General features: G+C 51.5%; 1 protein-coding gene across 1 annotated transcript; it reads right to left on the bottom strand.

Annotated features, from left to right (window-relative positions):
• Window positions 1-433: 433 nt before the first annotated feature.
• Window positions 434-15,076, bottom strand: FAIM2 (Fas apoptotic inhibitory molecule 2). The gene is made up of 12 exons (XM_035571067.1): window positions 15,062-15,076; window positions 13,301-13,481; window positions 11,013-11,116; window positions 10,766-10,830; window positions 9,988-10,041; window positions 7,568-7,618; window positions 6,990-7,029; window positions 6,237-6,274; window positions 4,959-5,046; window positions 4,331-4,426; window positions 2,420-2,473; window positions 434-583 (listed from the first exon to the last, which is right to left on the bottom strand). The coding sequence occupies exons 1-12, from the start codon at window positions 15,074-15,076 to the stop codon at window positions 434-436; spliced, it is 936 nt and encodes a 311-aa protein (XP_035426960.1).
• Window positions 15,077-16,799: the final 1,723 nt, after the last annotated feature.

Below are 16,799 nucleotides of genomic sequence, written 5' to 3'. Positions count from 1 at the left end.
TCCTGCCAGCATCCTGGCAAAATTCCCCGCCTCTCCTCCCTCAATATTATTTTCCCTTTGCAGAGCTGTTCACAGCAATTCAGCATCCCATGATGTGCAGGACACAGGCAACTCTGACAGCCTCTGGGGAAGAGAAGATCCTGGTCTCATGCCTCCCAGTCTCTGGTCTGGTTTGATCTCAGTAGGAGTGGAGGGAGCAGGACAGACATAACACTTAAGCCCTGCTTTGCTGTCTGGGTCACAAAGGCTTAACAGCATATATACAAGCTGCATAAAGGAACCCAGGGGCTTTGCTCGGCTGATAGAATGGAGCCTGCTAGTGTGCCAGAAAGGGTGGTTTGTTGTTGGTTTTGTTTTTAAACCCTCTTTTGCTTTTAATATTTTTTAAACATCTGCATCTTGCCAGCAAAGAGAAGATACTGCCTTGCTGCACTCACTCCTGGCTGGAGCCAAAGAACTGGAGGAAGAAGGAGAAGATGTAGATGATGTCCAGGTAGATATTGAGAGCTCCAAAGATGTATTCTTCTGGACTCAGTGAGTACCGACGATTCCCCATCAGCATCTGGGTATCAAAAGCCAGGAACTGGGAAGAAAGAGGAGAAAACCAAGTGACAGTCAGAAGCAGATTTGGCACAGGGAAGCAAAAAGTGCTTTGCTATAAGGAGTTCTCCCAGTTGCTTCACTGTACCCTCAACAAGAGCACTGCCACTCTTTATGGGACATAACTGCTGTTCAAAAGCTCTGAACAATGCACTGATTTAGTTGCAACTTTCCCTTTCTTTCATTTCACTCTGATAGTCAAACCCTGAGCTTAACTATTATTCCAGGCCTGCTTCCTTCAAGGTGATTCCCAAGACTTTGCTTCATCCATGCCAACTGTGTCCCCAAGGTCAGCTCAGGAGCAGTCCTGCCTGTTCCACCTCAGCCAGTCCCTAGGACTTGCTATTCCCAGCGTTTCCCCGGCTCACAAACACCTGCCAGGTAATGATATTTCCGGAGCCCAACGTGACATTGGAGCAGCACCACCGGAGCAATAAAGAGAGCAGGAAACCCCAGGTCCTGGGCAGCACTAAGGCTCTGCAGAGCCACCAGCAGAGATAGCCAGACCCAGAGGGGAACTAACACCTCCCTGAGCTGCAGTCACACCTGAGTACAGGGCAGATTGTACCCATGAAGCCTGCCTGAGGGACACAGCACTTGGAGGAGGAAACACGGGCTGTGAAACAAGGTGGTGGTCCAGCTGCAAGAAAACCTGGACCTTGCTGCATGACTTCAAACATGTCATCATCTCCAACTCACCTCTACTCTGTGGTCAACCCAGCCTGCGATGGATGCCTTGTCACGGAGCTCTTCAGGGCTGTGGCAGGGCATCTCTGCCACAGCTGGGGGTCAGCTGGCACCCCTGCCCTCCCCAGCCACAACCAACAACTGATCTCCCAAGACATGGTCAGGCTGAGCTGAAGCCTGGCACAGTTCACTCCACCAGCTGTGTTTCTGACAGAAGATTATAGGGTAATAAGATGTTTAGCCTCCTTGTGTTTTACAGAAGAGTCTTTAATCATGAATCACAGAAGAAATACCCAAGCTCACTTGACATGACTTTATTAGCTAATAAATAAAATTGCTCAACTGTTCTTATTCACCGCATGCCCAATGTGCACCGCCTTGAACCCCAAGGCAGCCCTTCTCCTGACCCCCACCTCAAGGCAATGCCAAGCATCTTCCCAAACAATGCCCACACCCGAATGGCAAGCACAGCACTGCTGGGACATGCTCCGGGAAAAGGCTCACAGGAGGGAGAGCCAGGGAGCAAATGAAAGAATGAATGAAACCTTTTCAACTTCAGTTCAAGGAGCTGCCCTGTTTCAGGGCTTTTCCTGCCTGCAGTGAACCTTCCTAATGCCCCTTAATCCCAGACCGTGGTCTCTGACTGTTGTCCAATACCTCCATTTGTTATGGAAGTTCATACCCACTGCCACCCAGCCAGCCCTGCCTTGACTTTGCTCACTTTTGCTGCCTCATTTAATCCTTGAGCTCCCTTTGAGCACTGCAGTCTGGCTCCTATTGCTGTGTCAGAGCTTAGTCTCTGCTCCCACTGTGGAACTGCCTTTTGCCCTGCCCCTACAATACTTTCTGCTGCTCACACCTAGTATTGCGCTTACAGCATGGGTTTGCCAATCGCACCATGCTCAGCACCAGCACCGTCACGTACACCAGCACCTTCCCAGGACAAGGCTGAGGTCACTGCAGTAATTGCTATTCATGAGCCACTGGAGGATGTGGAGCTCTCTGCAATCCTGAAACTCACTCTTCTCCCTTCCCTAGGCACCCTTCAAGGCAAGAAGCATTTATTCCACATTTACTTGCTTATTTTTCCTTCCAGTACATTCCCAGGCCCTGTGACCAGCACCACACTTACCATAGTAAAGATAATGGCACCAAGCAGAGCATAGATCGCGTGGAGCCAGGGGACCTAGAGAAACAAATCCATCGGTCAGTGCCTGCAAGTGTACTAGTTAGTTAGGACTTGACACAGAAGAGAGCTTAGCTCTCACGTGGAGGATACAAGTTAGGAAAAGTGTTCTAATAGCCCAGAATTTGCATCACTTCCAGTTCCAACCCAGTTTCTATTGTTGTCCTTTTTGTGGCAAAGATAGGTTGCTGTGCCTCAGTTTCCTCTCTCACTTTGGTCTTTATGTCTATTTGGCTCATAAGCTTCCAGACCAGGTGCTCGTGTTTCTGTATAGCCTACTTCAACACAGCTGCAGTCTCTGTGGAAACCTCTCAGCACAGCCCTGATGGAAATGCATTTTGCAGCAGCCCTAGAAGGTGTTTATTTATCCAGCCAAGTTGATCCCACTGGAAGAAACACCAATTGCTTCCAAGAGCCAGATGAAGTTTTGCATGTTAATTAAAGCTGAAGTGTGTTCATCTGTTGGAGTCACAGCAGGAAATTCACTGAAATTAAGACCAAATCCCAGCCCTTGCTTGCTGTGGCACAGTAACCTACAGCGCTAACGGAGATGTTGCTTACATTCCAAGAGAAGTTGCCCACATGGATGGCTGATTCAGCCCCGAGATCGCAGCCTGCCTCCCGAGATAGACAAGCTCATTACAAGCTGCCTCAAGCTATGCTTATCTTGACAGACTGCAAGATAAAGAGGAGTTGTCTCAACAGTTTAATGGCAGCGGCTTGGCACCGCCACCTGGTTTACGCGCACGTCTGCAGAAGAGGGGAGATGGATGCCAACCCAAGCCAACCCAAAACCAAGCTTCTGGTTTTGGAAGCACCAGCTCATGTATTTGTGCATCATCAGGTCGACTCCAGGGCTGGTACCAGCGGGAGCATCTCCTGCAGGTCTGGCCCACTGATTATGACTCAAGTCCCCAGAGGAGCCAGGTGAGGTGTGAAGGGTTTGGAGGGCACTTAAAGGTTGCCGTGATCAAAGCCAGGTGCTGCTGTCACCAGTACAAGCAGGCGTTCAGGGTGATTAATGGTGGCCCCACAGCCCCACACACCTTCCCTCTTTCATCAGGATCTCTTCCAGAGTCTGTCAGGCTCTTGCCTGAATGACGACTCACCTAATGAGACTCTTGGATGGAGACCAGATGCTCCATGCTGCCACACCAAACCCTCTATCAGGCGTGGTCACAAGTAGCTCCAGGGTTTCGCTTGGACACAGACAACACTGGGTTCAAGCCAAGAGCAGGGATGCAGAGGGCTGGCATGGGAGGCCAAAGGAAAGGGCTGGACCCATGCAAGAGGGACTGGCAGCAGCTGGAGGAGCAACAAGGTGGTTGTAATGGTCTGGACTTCTTCCTGGGGTCTCAATTACCCCCCAGAAAGGCTTATTTCTGTCAGAAAAATTTGATCCTCAAGATTTAAACATCGCAGAACTGTGCCCCACGGTAGCATGGCTACAGCCAAGCCTGGCCAGAGAGGCTCACTGCTGCACTTGTCCAGAGGCCAAGGCCTGCCCCAAACAAAGCAGGGCTCTTAGCCCAAATTCAGGGCAGGACAACACTTCAGCCATCTCACCACCCTGGTTTTAGTGGAGGGGAAACTGAGGCACAAGCAGGTGGTGCAACCTGCTTTGGGGTCACTCCACAGCTTCAGGAACAGAAGCAAACTTCCTCAAGCCCCAGGCCAGTGCTGTCCTACAGCCTGATATCTGATTGTACAACGGGCAGGCAACAGCCACCTGGCTTTTCATTTCTGCTGTTGTTTCTGCACATTTCAGGATGCCCCTCTGAAGACAAGCCCTGGAGCTTGCCTGCTTTGTGCCGATGGGGACTGGGCGAGGAAGGAGGGACGCAGGTTGTTACTCACGTATTGGTAGGGCAGTATCACAGCCAGAATGATGCCACCGAAGAAGAGCACCATGAGCATCACAAAGAGGACACCCTGGTAGGAGGTGAAGTCAAACTGCAGAGGCAAAGAGCACTGCGTTACAAGGGCAGGGGGCCCTGCAGAGGCAGTGAGGGGGAGCCCCCCCACACCTGCAGGGAGGGACTCCCCAGCATTGCACCCATCTTGTTATCAGATGGCAATTCTTCCATCTGCATCTCAGGTCCTGTAGCCCAGCTCCCATCCCTGTGGCAGAGCCAAACACTCGCCATACCCCCTTTATTGCCGTGGGCACAAATTCTGTACCCATCTCATCCCTGATATCCAAAAGCCCTTCGTGCACATTTATGTTAGTGCCTTCATGTATCCTAGCCTACTCCTAAAAAAAAAACAAAAAACCCACCCACTCTCAACTTACCCCATACATTAGCATCTTCTCACCCCATCTATACCCCAATATATCCCTCACTCTGGCATCTGCATAACCTTCACTTTGCACCCCAGCATCCCTCAGATCGCTCCGGCATCCAGAGCCCCACAGATCTGCCCCTTCACACTGCCTGACCCCATTTACTGCCTCTCCCAGAGGGACTGAGCGGCACAGACTGACCTTGGTCTGGAAGCTGAAGATGGTGACAGACAGACACACCAGGGCTGTGATCCCCAGACACAGAAGGACCGACTTGGTATTGTAGTAACTGCAAAATTAACAGCAGAGCCACTTTTCTAGGGTTTCCAAGGGATGGATGGGAGGAGAGATCAAGACAGGCAGAAGCTCAGTGGGGGTGTACAGGAAAAGCGTGAGTCCTTGGGGCAGAAGCAGCACTGACCTTATCAACGATCATTCTAAGTGTCAAAAGGGAAGGAAAGATAGAAAACACCCAAAAAACACTAGACGGGTTTTCCTCCTGCTTTAAATAGAATAGGGTAGGCAGGAGGGCACCTCTGTTCCTCCTGGGAACTCATGAGCAGCTAAGATGAGGACTTGCTATAAAAATCTCTCTGTCCATGGACAGATGGAGAAGGGGAGGATTCAAACTGGGAGGTAATAAAAATAGTGTGACAAATGTCATTGCAGCACAATGAGAAATCAGAAGGCTGTAGCCAGTGTTACTCTGTGGCTATGCTTGTAACAGGGAGGGGTTGAGTTTTGGAAATCTGCAGGGCAGGATTTGAACAGGCAGAAAGATGACAAGCTTACGTATACAAATATTTGTATGTCTGCCCGCTGACTTTGGTTACAGCACTAGGCTCAGCCCCAAGAGCCAGCCCCCCACTCTTCCCTTTGGTTTGACTGGAGAGCGATATCACTGGTATTTTCCCTGAGCTGCTGAAGCCACCACTTTCTTTGTGCCCTGCACACATCCATCAACACCCACTGGCTTGTCTGCTTCATCACCAGGGATCCACGTGAACCAGGGCTGATCTTGTGAGCAGATTGTAACAGTAAAAACAAGCAAAAGGGAGCAAGGTGTAGACTACAAAATAGAATGAAACTGCTGGAAAATAAGCTCCTTGTGTCACTCCGGCCCCATCTGGTAGGGTGCTGCTTGTCGGGAGGGGTGAGATCAGTCTATGGCAGTCCCCTACAGCCATCTGTGCAGGCAGTGCCTTGTCCCTGGCTCTCTAGTGCTCTCCTACAAGGCTCAGCACAGCCAAGAACTACCCTGTTCTGCTCCAGTGGTGACAGAGAAGGGGTGGCACCATGCCTCTCAGAGAGCTTCTTTAAAAAGTGTTTTTAAAAGGGAAGGTGGTTACTTTAAGTGGCTACCAGAACAGCTCCAAAGAAATCAAGTGGTCCTTTTATTTCAGAAACCAGGCGGTTTTCCCACAGAAAAGCCCAGGACATAGGACCAGAAAACCTCCAGGGACCATGTGCTCAGCCTACCTGGAAAGCATCCCAGTGAGATAAGCCATGGAGAGGGTCTGGGGGGGAAAGAGAACCATGTTATTCTTGCGTTCATGTCCCAGGAAGAGAGACTGAGCAGATAAAACATCTCAATTGCAGGAACAATGATAACTACAAGGGTAGTGAAATCTCAAACTGATGCCCAGGAGAAGCAATTGTCACATAGTTTCTAATACTCCAGTGATGAATGTCCACAGGACAGGTTAAAATGAGGGCAGCTTCTCAGCACTGGGAGCAGTCCCACCTTCCCCATCCTTCCACCCTCCTGCACAGGCCTCCAGCACCCTACCCCAGCTCCCACAGCCTCTGCAGGCCTTTTGTTTTATCGTAGAATATCCTGAGTTGGAAGGGACCCATAAGGATCATCGAGTCCAACTCCTGGCACCACACAGGTCTACCCCAAAATTCAGACCATGTGACTAAGAGCACAGTCCAAACGCTTCTTTAACTCCGACAGGCTTGGTGCAGTGACTACTTCCCTGGGGAGCCTGTTCCAGTGTGCGACCACCCTCTCAGTGAAGAAGGGTTTAAACAGAGGCTCCTTTCTTTCCTGCTTATCACATTTTAGTTCAATTACAGCTCCTCAGCCCAAGTGCAGGGCAATCGGAGGATTAAATTCCTGCTTTCTGCAGGAATTCAGAGCCCAGATTCTTTTTTCTCCTGCCTAAAGCCATTGTGAAACCCGCACTGGTTGGAGGGGCAGGGCCGACACTGTCCAGATGTGCTACTTACAAAGATGCTCAGCAGGATCAGATTCCATGGGAAATACCTCCTGCAAGTGAATAAACAGGGGGCTGGTCAGCCCTGCGATGCAGAGGGCAGCGGTAGTCAGCAGCGCTCCACAACAGGTTGTGTAAGATGTGCCACGTAATTAATGGCCTGTGCAGCAAATGGCAGGGATGGTGCAAGGGGACAGTCATCCCGCTGGGAATGAGAGAGCATTCGGGGTGCTCTGAGGCCAAGAGGGCAAATGCCCCCATGAGATTGCAGCAAAGCAGCCAGCAAAAGCAAAGACAACCATTCCCTGCGGTATTTAACAATGAACATTTGGAGCAATGCAGCAGTGCAGTTTGGGCGGCAATACATCTACCTTTGCATCTTCAATTTGACTTCAGCTTTTAGTGCAGCGTTGCAGCAACTCCCAACTGCATCAGGCCTGGAAGTACAGCTGCCACCTCCGGCCCTGCATCATTGCCCCAGCACAACCCCATCCCGTGTCTGCAATGATGTTGGTCATGTTTGCCACAAGACGAGAGCATTCATCCTTCACTTCATTGGGCTGTTTTAAATCCAAAAAGAAAATATTTTACCTGGGTCCAGAGCAGCAAGCAAGAATCAAGTAGGTCACAAAGAAAACAGCACTGCAAAGAGAAAAAAAAAGCAGATTAGGGATGAAGACATAAGCATTGTGTATTGAAGCAGGAGAGAAGTCTCCAGGTGACAAGTCTTAGTGCTCTGTTGAACTGCCTAAATGCAAGCACTGTGCCAGAAGTCAAGGCTGGGTAGGAATCGAGGCAGAAACTGCCTCTTGCTGAATTCATTTTCTGCCCAAAGCTGCCTGCTGTGCTTATGGCAGTCCCTAAGGTGGGACAGTACAACCACCCTTGGAGAACCTGAAGGACAGTTTTGGAGCAGAGCAAGGGTAGCATTCAGGGCCAGGGTAGATGGAACACCCAAAGGCATTTGTTGTTGACGACTCCTCGCTGCGTGAGTCCCTTGACTGGAGGTAGCTCGGCTCTGCCCCTCTTTGTCATCACTGGCATCCCACCTGGCTTGGTGGGCTTGAGGAATCCTGCTGGGATTTCAGCAGCCCTTCCACCAGCCCCATGAATCTTTGTTTAAGTGGCTTGCCTAAGGTCAGGGGGAAGGTCAGGTTGGAGAAGGGAATTGTTCCGTGCCACCGCACCAGCCCTGGAGGAAGAGCTCACCAGAAGGATCCTCTGAGGACACCGAAGCTCACAGACCCAAGCCTAACGTGCTGTTGCACATGCCATCCCCAGGTCACCTACGAGTTATTTATCTCACATGACTTGACCCTTCAGCAAAGCAAAAATCCCAGAACTGAGGGATGGTCTCCCCCTGCCCCGGCCGTCACGCAGCCCGGGTGTTTTTCCACACTGTTGATGGGGTTCGGCGCAGTGGGAACCTGCTCACCTACTTTCACCCTTGTGCCTGGGGGGAGAGAGCAGCTTCCAAGCATGCCGATGGCAGCACGATAGCCAGTCACCTTAGGTCTAATAAATGAACATGACGGCAAAACCCACAGGCCATGATAAATGCACCAAAGATAAACCTGAGCATTGCTCTCCCACAGGGAAACCAGGAAAGCTGGAGTGGGCACAGCTCAACAGATGGAAAGCAAGCAAGTAGGGAGCAAAGAGAGCTGCTGCAGTTATCCATCTCCTTTGCGCTCACTACGAACATCTGCTCTTGCTTTATTCTCCCTGAGCCATCACCGAGCAGCCCTAAGGCACCCACTTTTAATTCAGAGGTGTAGACAGAGAGGTCAGGTCTCTGCACAAAGGAGACCCAGACCCAGACCAGGGAGAGCAACTGGAGACACTGGGGACGGAGGGAAGGGTTGACTTGCTGAAAGGGACAGACAGAATTTAAGTCCCTCAAGTACAGAACCTGTCCCCAGCTGGACCAAGACAATATTGCTCCTGCTGAAGGATAGGAAGAAGTAAATGCTAACTGGCCAGAAAGCAGCAAGAGATGAGCCCAAAGGTAAAAGCATAGACCTTGGTCTTGTCTCCCTGCAAGGCAGCACTGCTTCTCCAATCTACCAATTGGCCAAGGATGAGCAAATTATTTTCTTTTAAGGTCAAAGAAGCATGCTGGTGCCAGTTGCCTTCTATTATTGCTATTTTAAGTCTTTTTTTCTAAGTTATATAAGCTGGTGTCTCATCTCCGGGCCTGGACACATTTCGTGATTTGGGTGTGAACTAATTAAAGCCAGGTTCGCAGAATCTCATTCACAAGCAATTGCATCGTGCTCTCTGCCTGCTTAATTAGCAGCACTAACCCAAGCAGCATCCAGAAAACAGCACAACTGCAAATATATTGGCACACGGAGGTGCAGCCTAGCTACCTCCTCTCTGACCTTTCAGACCAGGCTGGTGTAATGAATGGAATCCCAAATTCTGGGCACCAAAGGCTGCTCCCCGACGATGACCCTGGCGTGACAGCCCCGATGGAGACAGGGCCAGAGTCACCCTGATATCTCCAAATGCACCCACCCCAACACTGCCCACTTCCTTCTTCATCTGTTGCTTATCAAGACATGGGATACAAACCCAGGCAACCTCCTTGCTTTCCACGGGAGCATGCAAAATTAAGCCTTGAAGGTACCCACTGTGTATTTTCAGCTCTCGCATCTGGGTTTCTGCAGAGCTTACCTGGAAGCTCCTCCGTTTTACCCAGTTTGCTCTGCAAGCAATACTCATACATTTATTTTGACCCTGGTTCGTAGAGCAACAAGCCCTCTTATGGGAATTATTTGGAGGTATCCAGCGCACGTCATGTCTCAGACTCTTTTAAGTGAAGTTTTCTTTTTCTGTTCTCACCTCAAAAATATCCATGAATTTCCCTGGCTTCCCCTGCACACATATTGGAGCAACTCCTCAAATGCAAGACACAAAAGTGTTTGGAAAGTGTTTCTGCATCACAACAGCCACATCCAGAGTTGTTCAGAGCATGCATGGCCAGAGGAGAAGACAGAGATACTCACTAGGAAGCCCAGTACCAAGCAGAATGTGTCTGAATGTACCCCTTGACCGGTTCGCTGAAAGACAGAAAAGGGACACTGAGCAGAGCATAAAAATGCCAATCACTTTACAGGTTGCTGCTAAATTAAACCTGGGAATGTGCACGGGGTGACACAGAGTGGGGATATGTGCAAAAACACAGCGGACTCTACCCAGCAGACCGGCCAGCTGGAAAAAAATTCCAGCTGTCAAGTCAGCAGGACAGCCCTGTTGTTATCGGTGACACCGTTGGACTTGTTCGCGGCGTGGCTGCTGCTTTCTCCAAGAAGCGACTAAAGAGGTCAGCTCCTCGGGCTGACAGTGATTCATTATTTATTCCGGAGGCAACGTGAGCTGCACATGCCCAAAATGCTCAGCCACCTGAGCTAGCTGCGCGAACGTGGGGTATCTGCTTCTGCGAGGGCAGGTAACCCAGTCCCTACAGCTGGGGCTCTGATGGCATCGATAACTCCCGAAAGAAAAAAAGATACAGGGCACGGCTGAAGCAGCAGTTAAATGCAAGGGTGAGCAGCTCGGGTCTCTCTGCTGGGGATGGCACCCAGAAGGGATGACGCACTGTTCAGGGGACATTCAGAGGAGATAGCAGAAGGACCTCCCAGGGACCCCTCAGTCTTGTTTTTATGTTGAAGTACCTGAATTAATTCACGTACCTACAGAACAGAAAATACCCCTGTGTAATGGGTCGTACAGGAGCAGATCATGCATAGGACAAAGCAAGCATTACGGCTACAGGAGACTTACCAGAAGGTGAAGAAAGCCACAATAACAAGAGTCACCAAGAGCTGGACCATCAGGATGGCATAAACCTGGAACGAGAGGCAGCCCATGGGCGAGCCGCAGGCTCCCCACTGCCCACCCAACTCAGAGCAGCTCCGTGGTCCAGGGGAGCCCAAGCCAGGGCAGCCAGGTTCCTCTGGGAGGCCGGGGCTGCTCTCCTGCCTTTGCAGGAGGAGGTTGAGCCTGGAGAGACATGGCTCTTGCCCCTTACCTTCCTGATGAACACCCTGCGCACATTCCTGTCATCCCAGCTGAAGGTCGTGAGCATCTCCGTGTCCCCGGGGTACCCACCGCTGCCATAGCTGGGGCTTGTGCCTGAAGCAGAAGCCAGAGGTCAGCTCCCATCGCCTGGCTCCCTCCCAAGCCACAATAATTTGACCCCAGTGATCGATTACAGTTCAGGAGGCCCAAATTTTAGTTTTTTCTTATTGCACCACGAAAATGAGGTGTGCTGGGATGTGCTCCACTCCCTTCTTATTCCTGTATCATACTAGGAGCATCTTCAAGAACAAAAAGGGTAAAAATACTTCTGCAAGCCCCAACACAACAAGGATGCCAGGGTTTATTCCTGTCTACAATAACAGCAATTCTTTAATGACAATTAGAGGTCTCGTACCATCTCCTCATTCACCTTTCACAGAACATTAAACATCCCCAAGAGGAGCTGTGACTCAGCACCACAGCCATTCCCATCAGGAGCTCCGGAGCAGGAGGATTCCCTCGCTGCTCCGTAATTGCCTGAGCTTAGGTTGTGTCTGCATCATTTTTAATGTCAAGAGCGTGTCCTCTTCTCTGGGAGAAGCTCATTTCAGCCAGCTTTTTCAGAAGGGCTATCCCTGAATCCAGTTTCTATGCACACAGTCAGACCAGTTTGTGAGCAAGCCTAAGCAAGGGGAAAGAACTCCAATGCAGCTGCTGGGGGTACCTTCCCCCGAAACCGCTGCACCACACAGCCCATCTCTGCTTTGCTGAGGGCTCTGTGATACAAGCTCTTGTTGCTGGAGTTTTTTGCAGCCTTCTCCCACTCCTGAACCTCATGCTTAAGAAAAAAAATAAAATACTGAAACCAAATCTGATGGTAAGATCTGAATGATCTTAGCACATCGTTCCTCTGCATTACTTCTCTTGCAAATCCCCCCACCTGTGTTACTAAGTCTTCTAGCTGGGTTTTCTATAGAAATAAGGCTTATGTGATTACACCAGATATACATTCATGTCCCTGCCTGTTTGACAGATGTCTCTCCTCCTCAAAGCTTTATAGCTCAGTGATACTCGGATCCTTTGGGCAGATGGAGGCAAAGCCCACGCAAACCAAAGACAGGCTTGCAGACACCAGCATAGCCAAATTCAAGGCCCTGGTCCTAAATTTCTTCTATTTTACAGGTCAAAGGCTGCTTGCTCTTATTGTAGAAGCTGGATCTAAGGATGCCACTGGCAGGAAATGAATCCTTCATGCTCCTTTTGTGCCTAATAAATCTCTTGTGCCATCTTCTATGCCCCAGCAGAGATGCACTCCTGCCATGCATCCTCATTTCTGCAAGATCTGTCATCGTCTGCATGGCCAAGAGCACCTGAGGCCCATGTCCCCAGGGCACCTCAGTGCCTCCTGCTTCAAAGCAATCAAGGCACCTAAACACCAAATTAAGGATCTAAATGCCTGAGAGAAACGGATGGGCAGCTGCCAAAGCAAAGCAGAGGAAGAGGATGGAGCAGAGCAAAAGGACTTGGGAGTCCTTAAATCCAGTGCTCTCTGCAGTTAAAACCGTGCTGACAGAGCAGTTGCCCCCAGCAGCCCTGCGTGCTCGTTCCCTCCAGCCAGCCGCCACAACCTGCGTCCCCTGGTTCCCCTGCATCGGGCACAGCCGGACCTTTGTCCGCTTGTCACAGCCCCGAGCGGAGGCTGCACGTGGCAGCCGGGAAGAAAAGCTTCTTGTTTGCCCAGGGGTCACACTCGTGGCCATGCAAACCGATGCTGGAACAATTCAGCCTTCGAGTCCAGCAGGGTTTTAACCTCCACTGGCTCTGAACACCCGCCTGCAGCAGCCAGACATCACTGATGCCACAATGTCAATTCTGCCGGTTCAGCAGCTCCTGTGAAAGCAGGAGCTGGAAGGAGGGGGGGTGGACTGCAGCCTGCAGCGCTGGGAGCACCACACCAGGACGCTCCCCAGCCCTGGGAGCTGGTACTTGCCCAGTGCAGCAAGCTGGGAGCCAAGATTTCACCATCCCCATACTGGAAAGGGACAAAGCACAGGGGTTTAGTCCCATATCTGGAAGGCAGCATGGTTTAGTGCTTTGGCAATCTGGCCTTTTTTATTATTATTATTTAATTATATATGTATAGCTAACAGACATAACTCTACAGTGAGCTCTACCATGGCTCACAGTGGGTGCCACATCCCTGGCTCCTCTCTCCTTTACAAGCCCCAGGGCAATCTCTGCATCCCTCTCCCCCCTTTGCAAGGGGCTCACCCTGGGTACAGCCACAGGAGGACTTACTGGGGTCGACGTAAGCCCAGCTGGGGTGGAGCGGGACCGATGGGGGAGGAGGGTAAGCGCTGGCCTTCATCCCCTCTCCTGCTGTCGCCTCCTCGTAGGTTGGAGGGGCTGGTGGAGCTGTGGCATTGTCCTTCTTCTCCCCTTGCCCCTCAGGGTTGGGGGGCTTGTTGTTCACAGACAGCTGCACAGAAATTTGGGGAAAAAAAAAAAAAAAGAGAGAGAGATTAGACTATAAAATGGCACAGAAACAGTCCTGCAATGGGAACCCAGAAGAAAGGCATGGGCAGAGGTCTGGGGCTCCTCCATTTGGTCCCAGGAACCAGAGAGAGGAGACCCAGCAGCTCCTGGTGCTGGACCCATCTACGCACCCCCAGGAACAAGCATCCCCTGATTGACTGAGGAAGAGATGAGAAAACATTCAGCATGACAAAGAGGATGAAAAACTGTAGCTAACCAAGCAAGTCTGAGGGTAGAAGCAGCCTTGCCCAGAGCCCTTCATATGCCTCAGTCTCAAGTGTAACACTGGAAAGCATCCAACTCATTTTTTGCATTTCAGCCTACTTGTTTCTGAATTTCCCCTCAAAATAAAGACTTTCAGTTTCTAGACAAAACGCACACACACCACCTCAGCTCCTTCATTTTCACGTACAACCACATTTTGGGGAGTTTCTCCAAGACCCCAGAAAGTGCCAACCAACTTTTTGCTCTCTGCCCATCTAGAAGCTCAGCCACTCTGCCTTCCACAATTTGAAGATGCAGCTAAGGGATTTGGGACCCCACATTGTCAAACTACGAAGTCCCAGCAAAGAGAAATGGCCACAGCTCCCATGGCAGGGTTGAACTCCATATCAGGACATCTGACAACTTTCTTCTCTGTGGAACATTATCTCTTTAACATTCTGGCAGTATCTTTGTTGTCCCAGGATAAGCTATGAGCCTGGTACCCTGTCCGTGCTGCCAAGGCAGGTACCAGCTCAGCATCAGGGACAGCATCCCCCTGGGTCACAGGACCCAAGAAGTGCAAAATGAAGTATACAGTCTAACAAGCCCTGGGGCAGACAGCACAGTCCCTGCACAAAGGTCTTAATTTAAAAGGTGCAACAAGCCCTTCAGAGTATCCCAGGACACACACATGAGCTGACCCAGCTGCTTCGGGATAGCTGTGCCACCTCCTCTGCCCTCAGGGACGTGGTGGCCAAGAGCACGCGAGACCCTGGAGATGAGCAAAGAGATGCAGGAGGGCCAGGGCTGCCTGCATCCGGGCAGCCTCCAGCCTCGTTGTCATGGCAATGGTGCACTGTGCTGGCAGAGGATGCATTGCCCCCCCTCTCCCAGGAAGCAGAGCACTGGGGCACCCCAAAACCCAGAGCTCCCCGGATCAGGAGGTGCTAAAGGCAGGTACCAAGTGCTGGAGCATGGATGGAAAAGCACAAGAACCCCGCAGAGGTCCCCAACATCCAGGATGGGTGGAAGAAACAGCCACAGCTCCCATGGAAGGGTTGAGCTCCACATCCAGCAGCAGGAAAAACAGCCCCCAACCCCATAATCACCTCCATCCCCTTCCTCTGCCAAAACGCTCACCACCACAGGGACCAGTGCACCCCAAACCAGGCTTTTCACTGGTACCCAGCCCCCCCCACATAGCAATTGTTTTATCCCTTAAACCCCCTCACTCCAACCCATTCGCCCCCCCCCCCCCCAGCCATGCAACAATTATGCATGCATGACGACCCATCAGCCCAGCACTGGCCTCCCACCTACCTTGCCCTGGGTCATGGTGCCTCACTAAGATTGCAGGCAGCCCCTGTGTGAGGCTGGCAGAAGGAGAAGGCCGTAGCTGAGCACGAGCCTCCACACCAAGTCCCTTCTGCCTCCTCTCCCGGGTGTCTCGGGGCTGGCTGCAGCCGCTGCAGCCTCTGCAGCGTGCGCCGATGCCTTCACCTTCTAGCAATATCCACGGAGCAACGGGAGCTGGAGGGAGGACCGTACCATTCCCAGCCTGCCGCACAGGGGGAAGCCGGGAAAGAAACAGCTAAAAATGACAAAACCGGAGGCAAGCAGCCACCGGCAGCAAAGGGGAGGATGCACGCTGGGGAAGATGCACACCGCAGCACTGGGGAGGCAGCTGCAGGGTGGGAAGCAGCTGCCCCAGAGATGCTGAACTCGGGGCTGGGATTGCAAAGGGGAGGGAGATGCAGAGGATGCTTTGCTGCAGCATCTCTCCACCACCGCATCTCAGAGCTGACCATGGTTTGGGGAGCGGCAGCATCAACCATTGGGCCCTGCCGCAGCTGGGCACAGAACAATGAGTGCTATTGCAGGGGGCCGGATGCTTCACCAGGACAGAGAGGCTTGAGCCGAGCTCTGTAACACAAGAGCAGGAGGGAGGAATCGTGCACGGCCCTGGCTTCCTTCCCAAACTTTTCCAGGCTTTGAACAGAGCAGGATAGAGAGGACGAGGCTTGTTTGCCCCACGTGCGTTGTCCTCCCCAGGCAGCCCCAGCTGGGGGTCACAGGGAGGGTTTGGAGGTGTTCTGGGGGGGGGGGGTGGGGGGGTGGGAGCAGCCCTCCAGCATCACACAGCCCCCATCACAGAAAAAATACTGTTGCTGTACTGAATCCTCAAAGGAGGGAGCTGAATGGGGAGTCTCCACGTCAAAAGTAAGGGGCACCAAGTGAATGGGGGTTTGCCCCCCCATGACAGTACCTGGAAGGGGTGGGGAGGGGGATTACAGCCTGGAGGGCATGGGCAGATGGAGACACCCCCACTTTGCTCCCCCCAGCCTCAGGAGAGAACAAAATCCCCCCTTTACTTAGTGAAGTGCTTCACACAGACAGAAGGTTTGCCCGGGGCAGATGGCACACGCAGAGCACACCCTGTCTGAACACATGGGCAGATGCAGACAGGCTTGCCATGGGTGAGAGATGCTGGCAGAACGGGCTTGCACCACGTTCCCACAAAATGAAAGCACGCTTTGGGGCAGTACTGAGATTCCACCAGACCAGGAGCTGTGCCAGGAGCTGTATCCTCCCCTGGTCCTTCCCCAGCCCCTCCAAGTCATTTGCACGTCCCTCCCAAGTGAACTATGCTATTTTACTGCTTTTCATTCCATGAACAGGCATCACATCTGGCATTTGTTGGCCAAATCTATAAAGCAGGCACAAAAATTGGGTTACCCTTGTACCCTGCCACACACACAGACATATTTCAGGCTCCCTAAAAAGCACTCCTAGAGAAGATGAATAATAGGCTGCCTACAAGGAGGTTCAAAAATAATATATATTTGTATATATCATAATTTACAGCCTGTGCAAAGAAAGAGGCAATGGAAGGGTTAAAAGAAAAGCATGAGCTGGAAATGAAAGAATGCAGCCAAGCAATGTACAGCTGGCATCCATACAGACCTAGCCCAAGCTATTCAATCAGAAAGAGAGCCGATTACCACAAGGGCTGCAAAAACTTGTCAGGATTATTCAGAATCAATTAGGTGCCTGTTAA

This window comes from Cygnus atratus, chromosome 29, assembly GCF_013377495.2.
Source record: "Cygnus atratus isolate AKBS03 ecotype Queensland, Australia chromosome 29, CAtr_DNAZoo_HiC_assembly, whole genome shotgun sequence".
Classification (NCBI taxonomy): domain Eukaryota; kingdom Metazoa; phylum Chordata; class Aves; order Anseriformes; family Anatidae; genus Cygnus; species Cygnus atratus.
This window is presented reverse-complemented; position numbering and strand designations above follow the sequence as displayed.

What these genes read in the sequence shown, in the direction of transcription:
- FAIM2 (XM_035571067.1), bottom strand. An exon ending in GTGGCTTTCTTCACCTTCTG is followed by an intron (nt 10,042 to 10,765) that starts GTAAGTCTCCTG and finishes TCTGTCTTTCAG; the next exon opens with CGAACCGGTCAAGGGGTACA. An exon ending in GCTTGGTACTGGGCTTCCTA is followed by an intron (nt 7,619 to 9,987) that starts GTGAGTATCTCT and finishes TTCTCTTTGCAG; the next exon opens with TGCTGTTTTCTTTGTGACCT.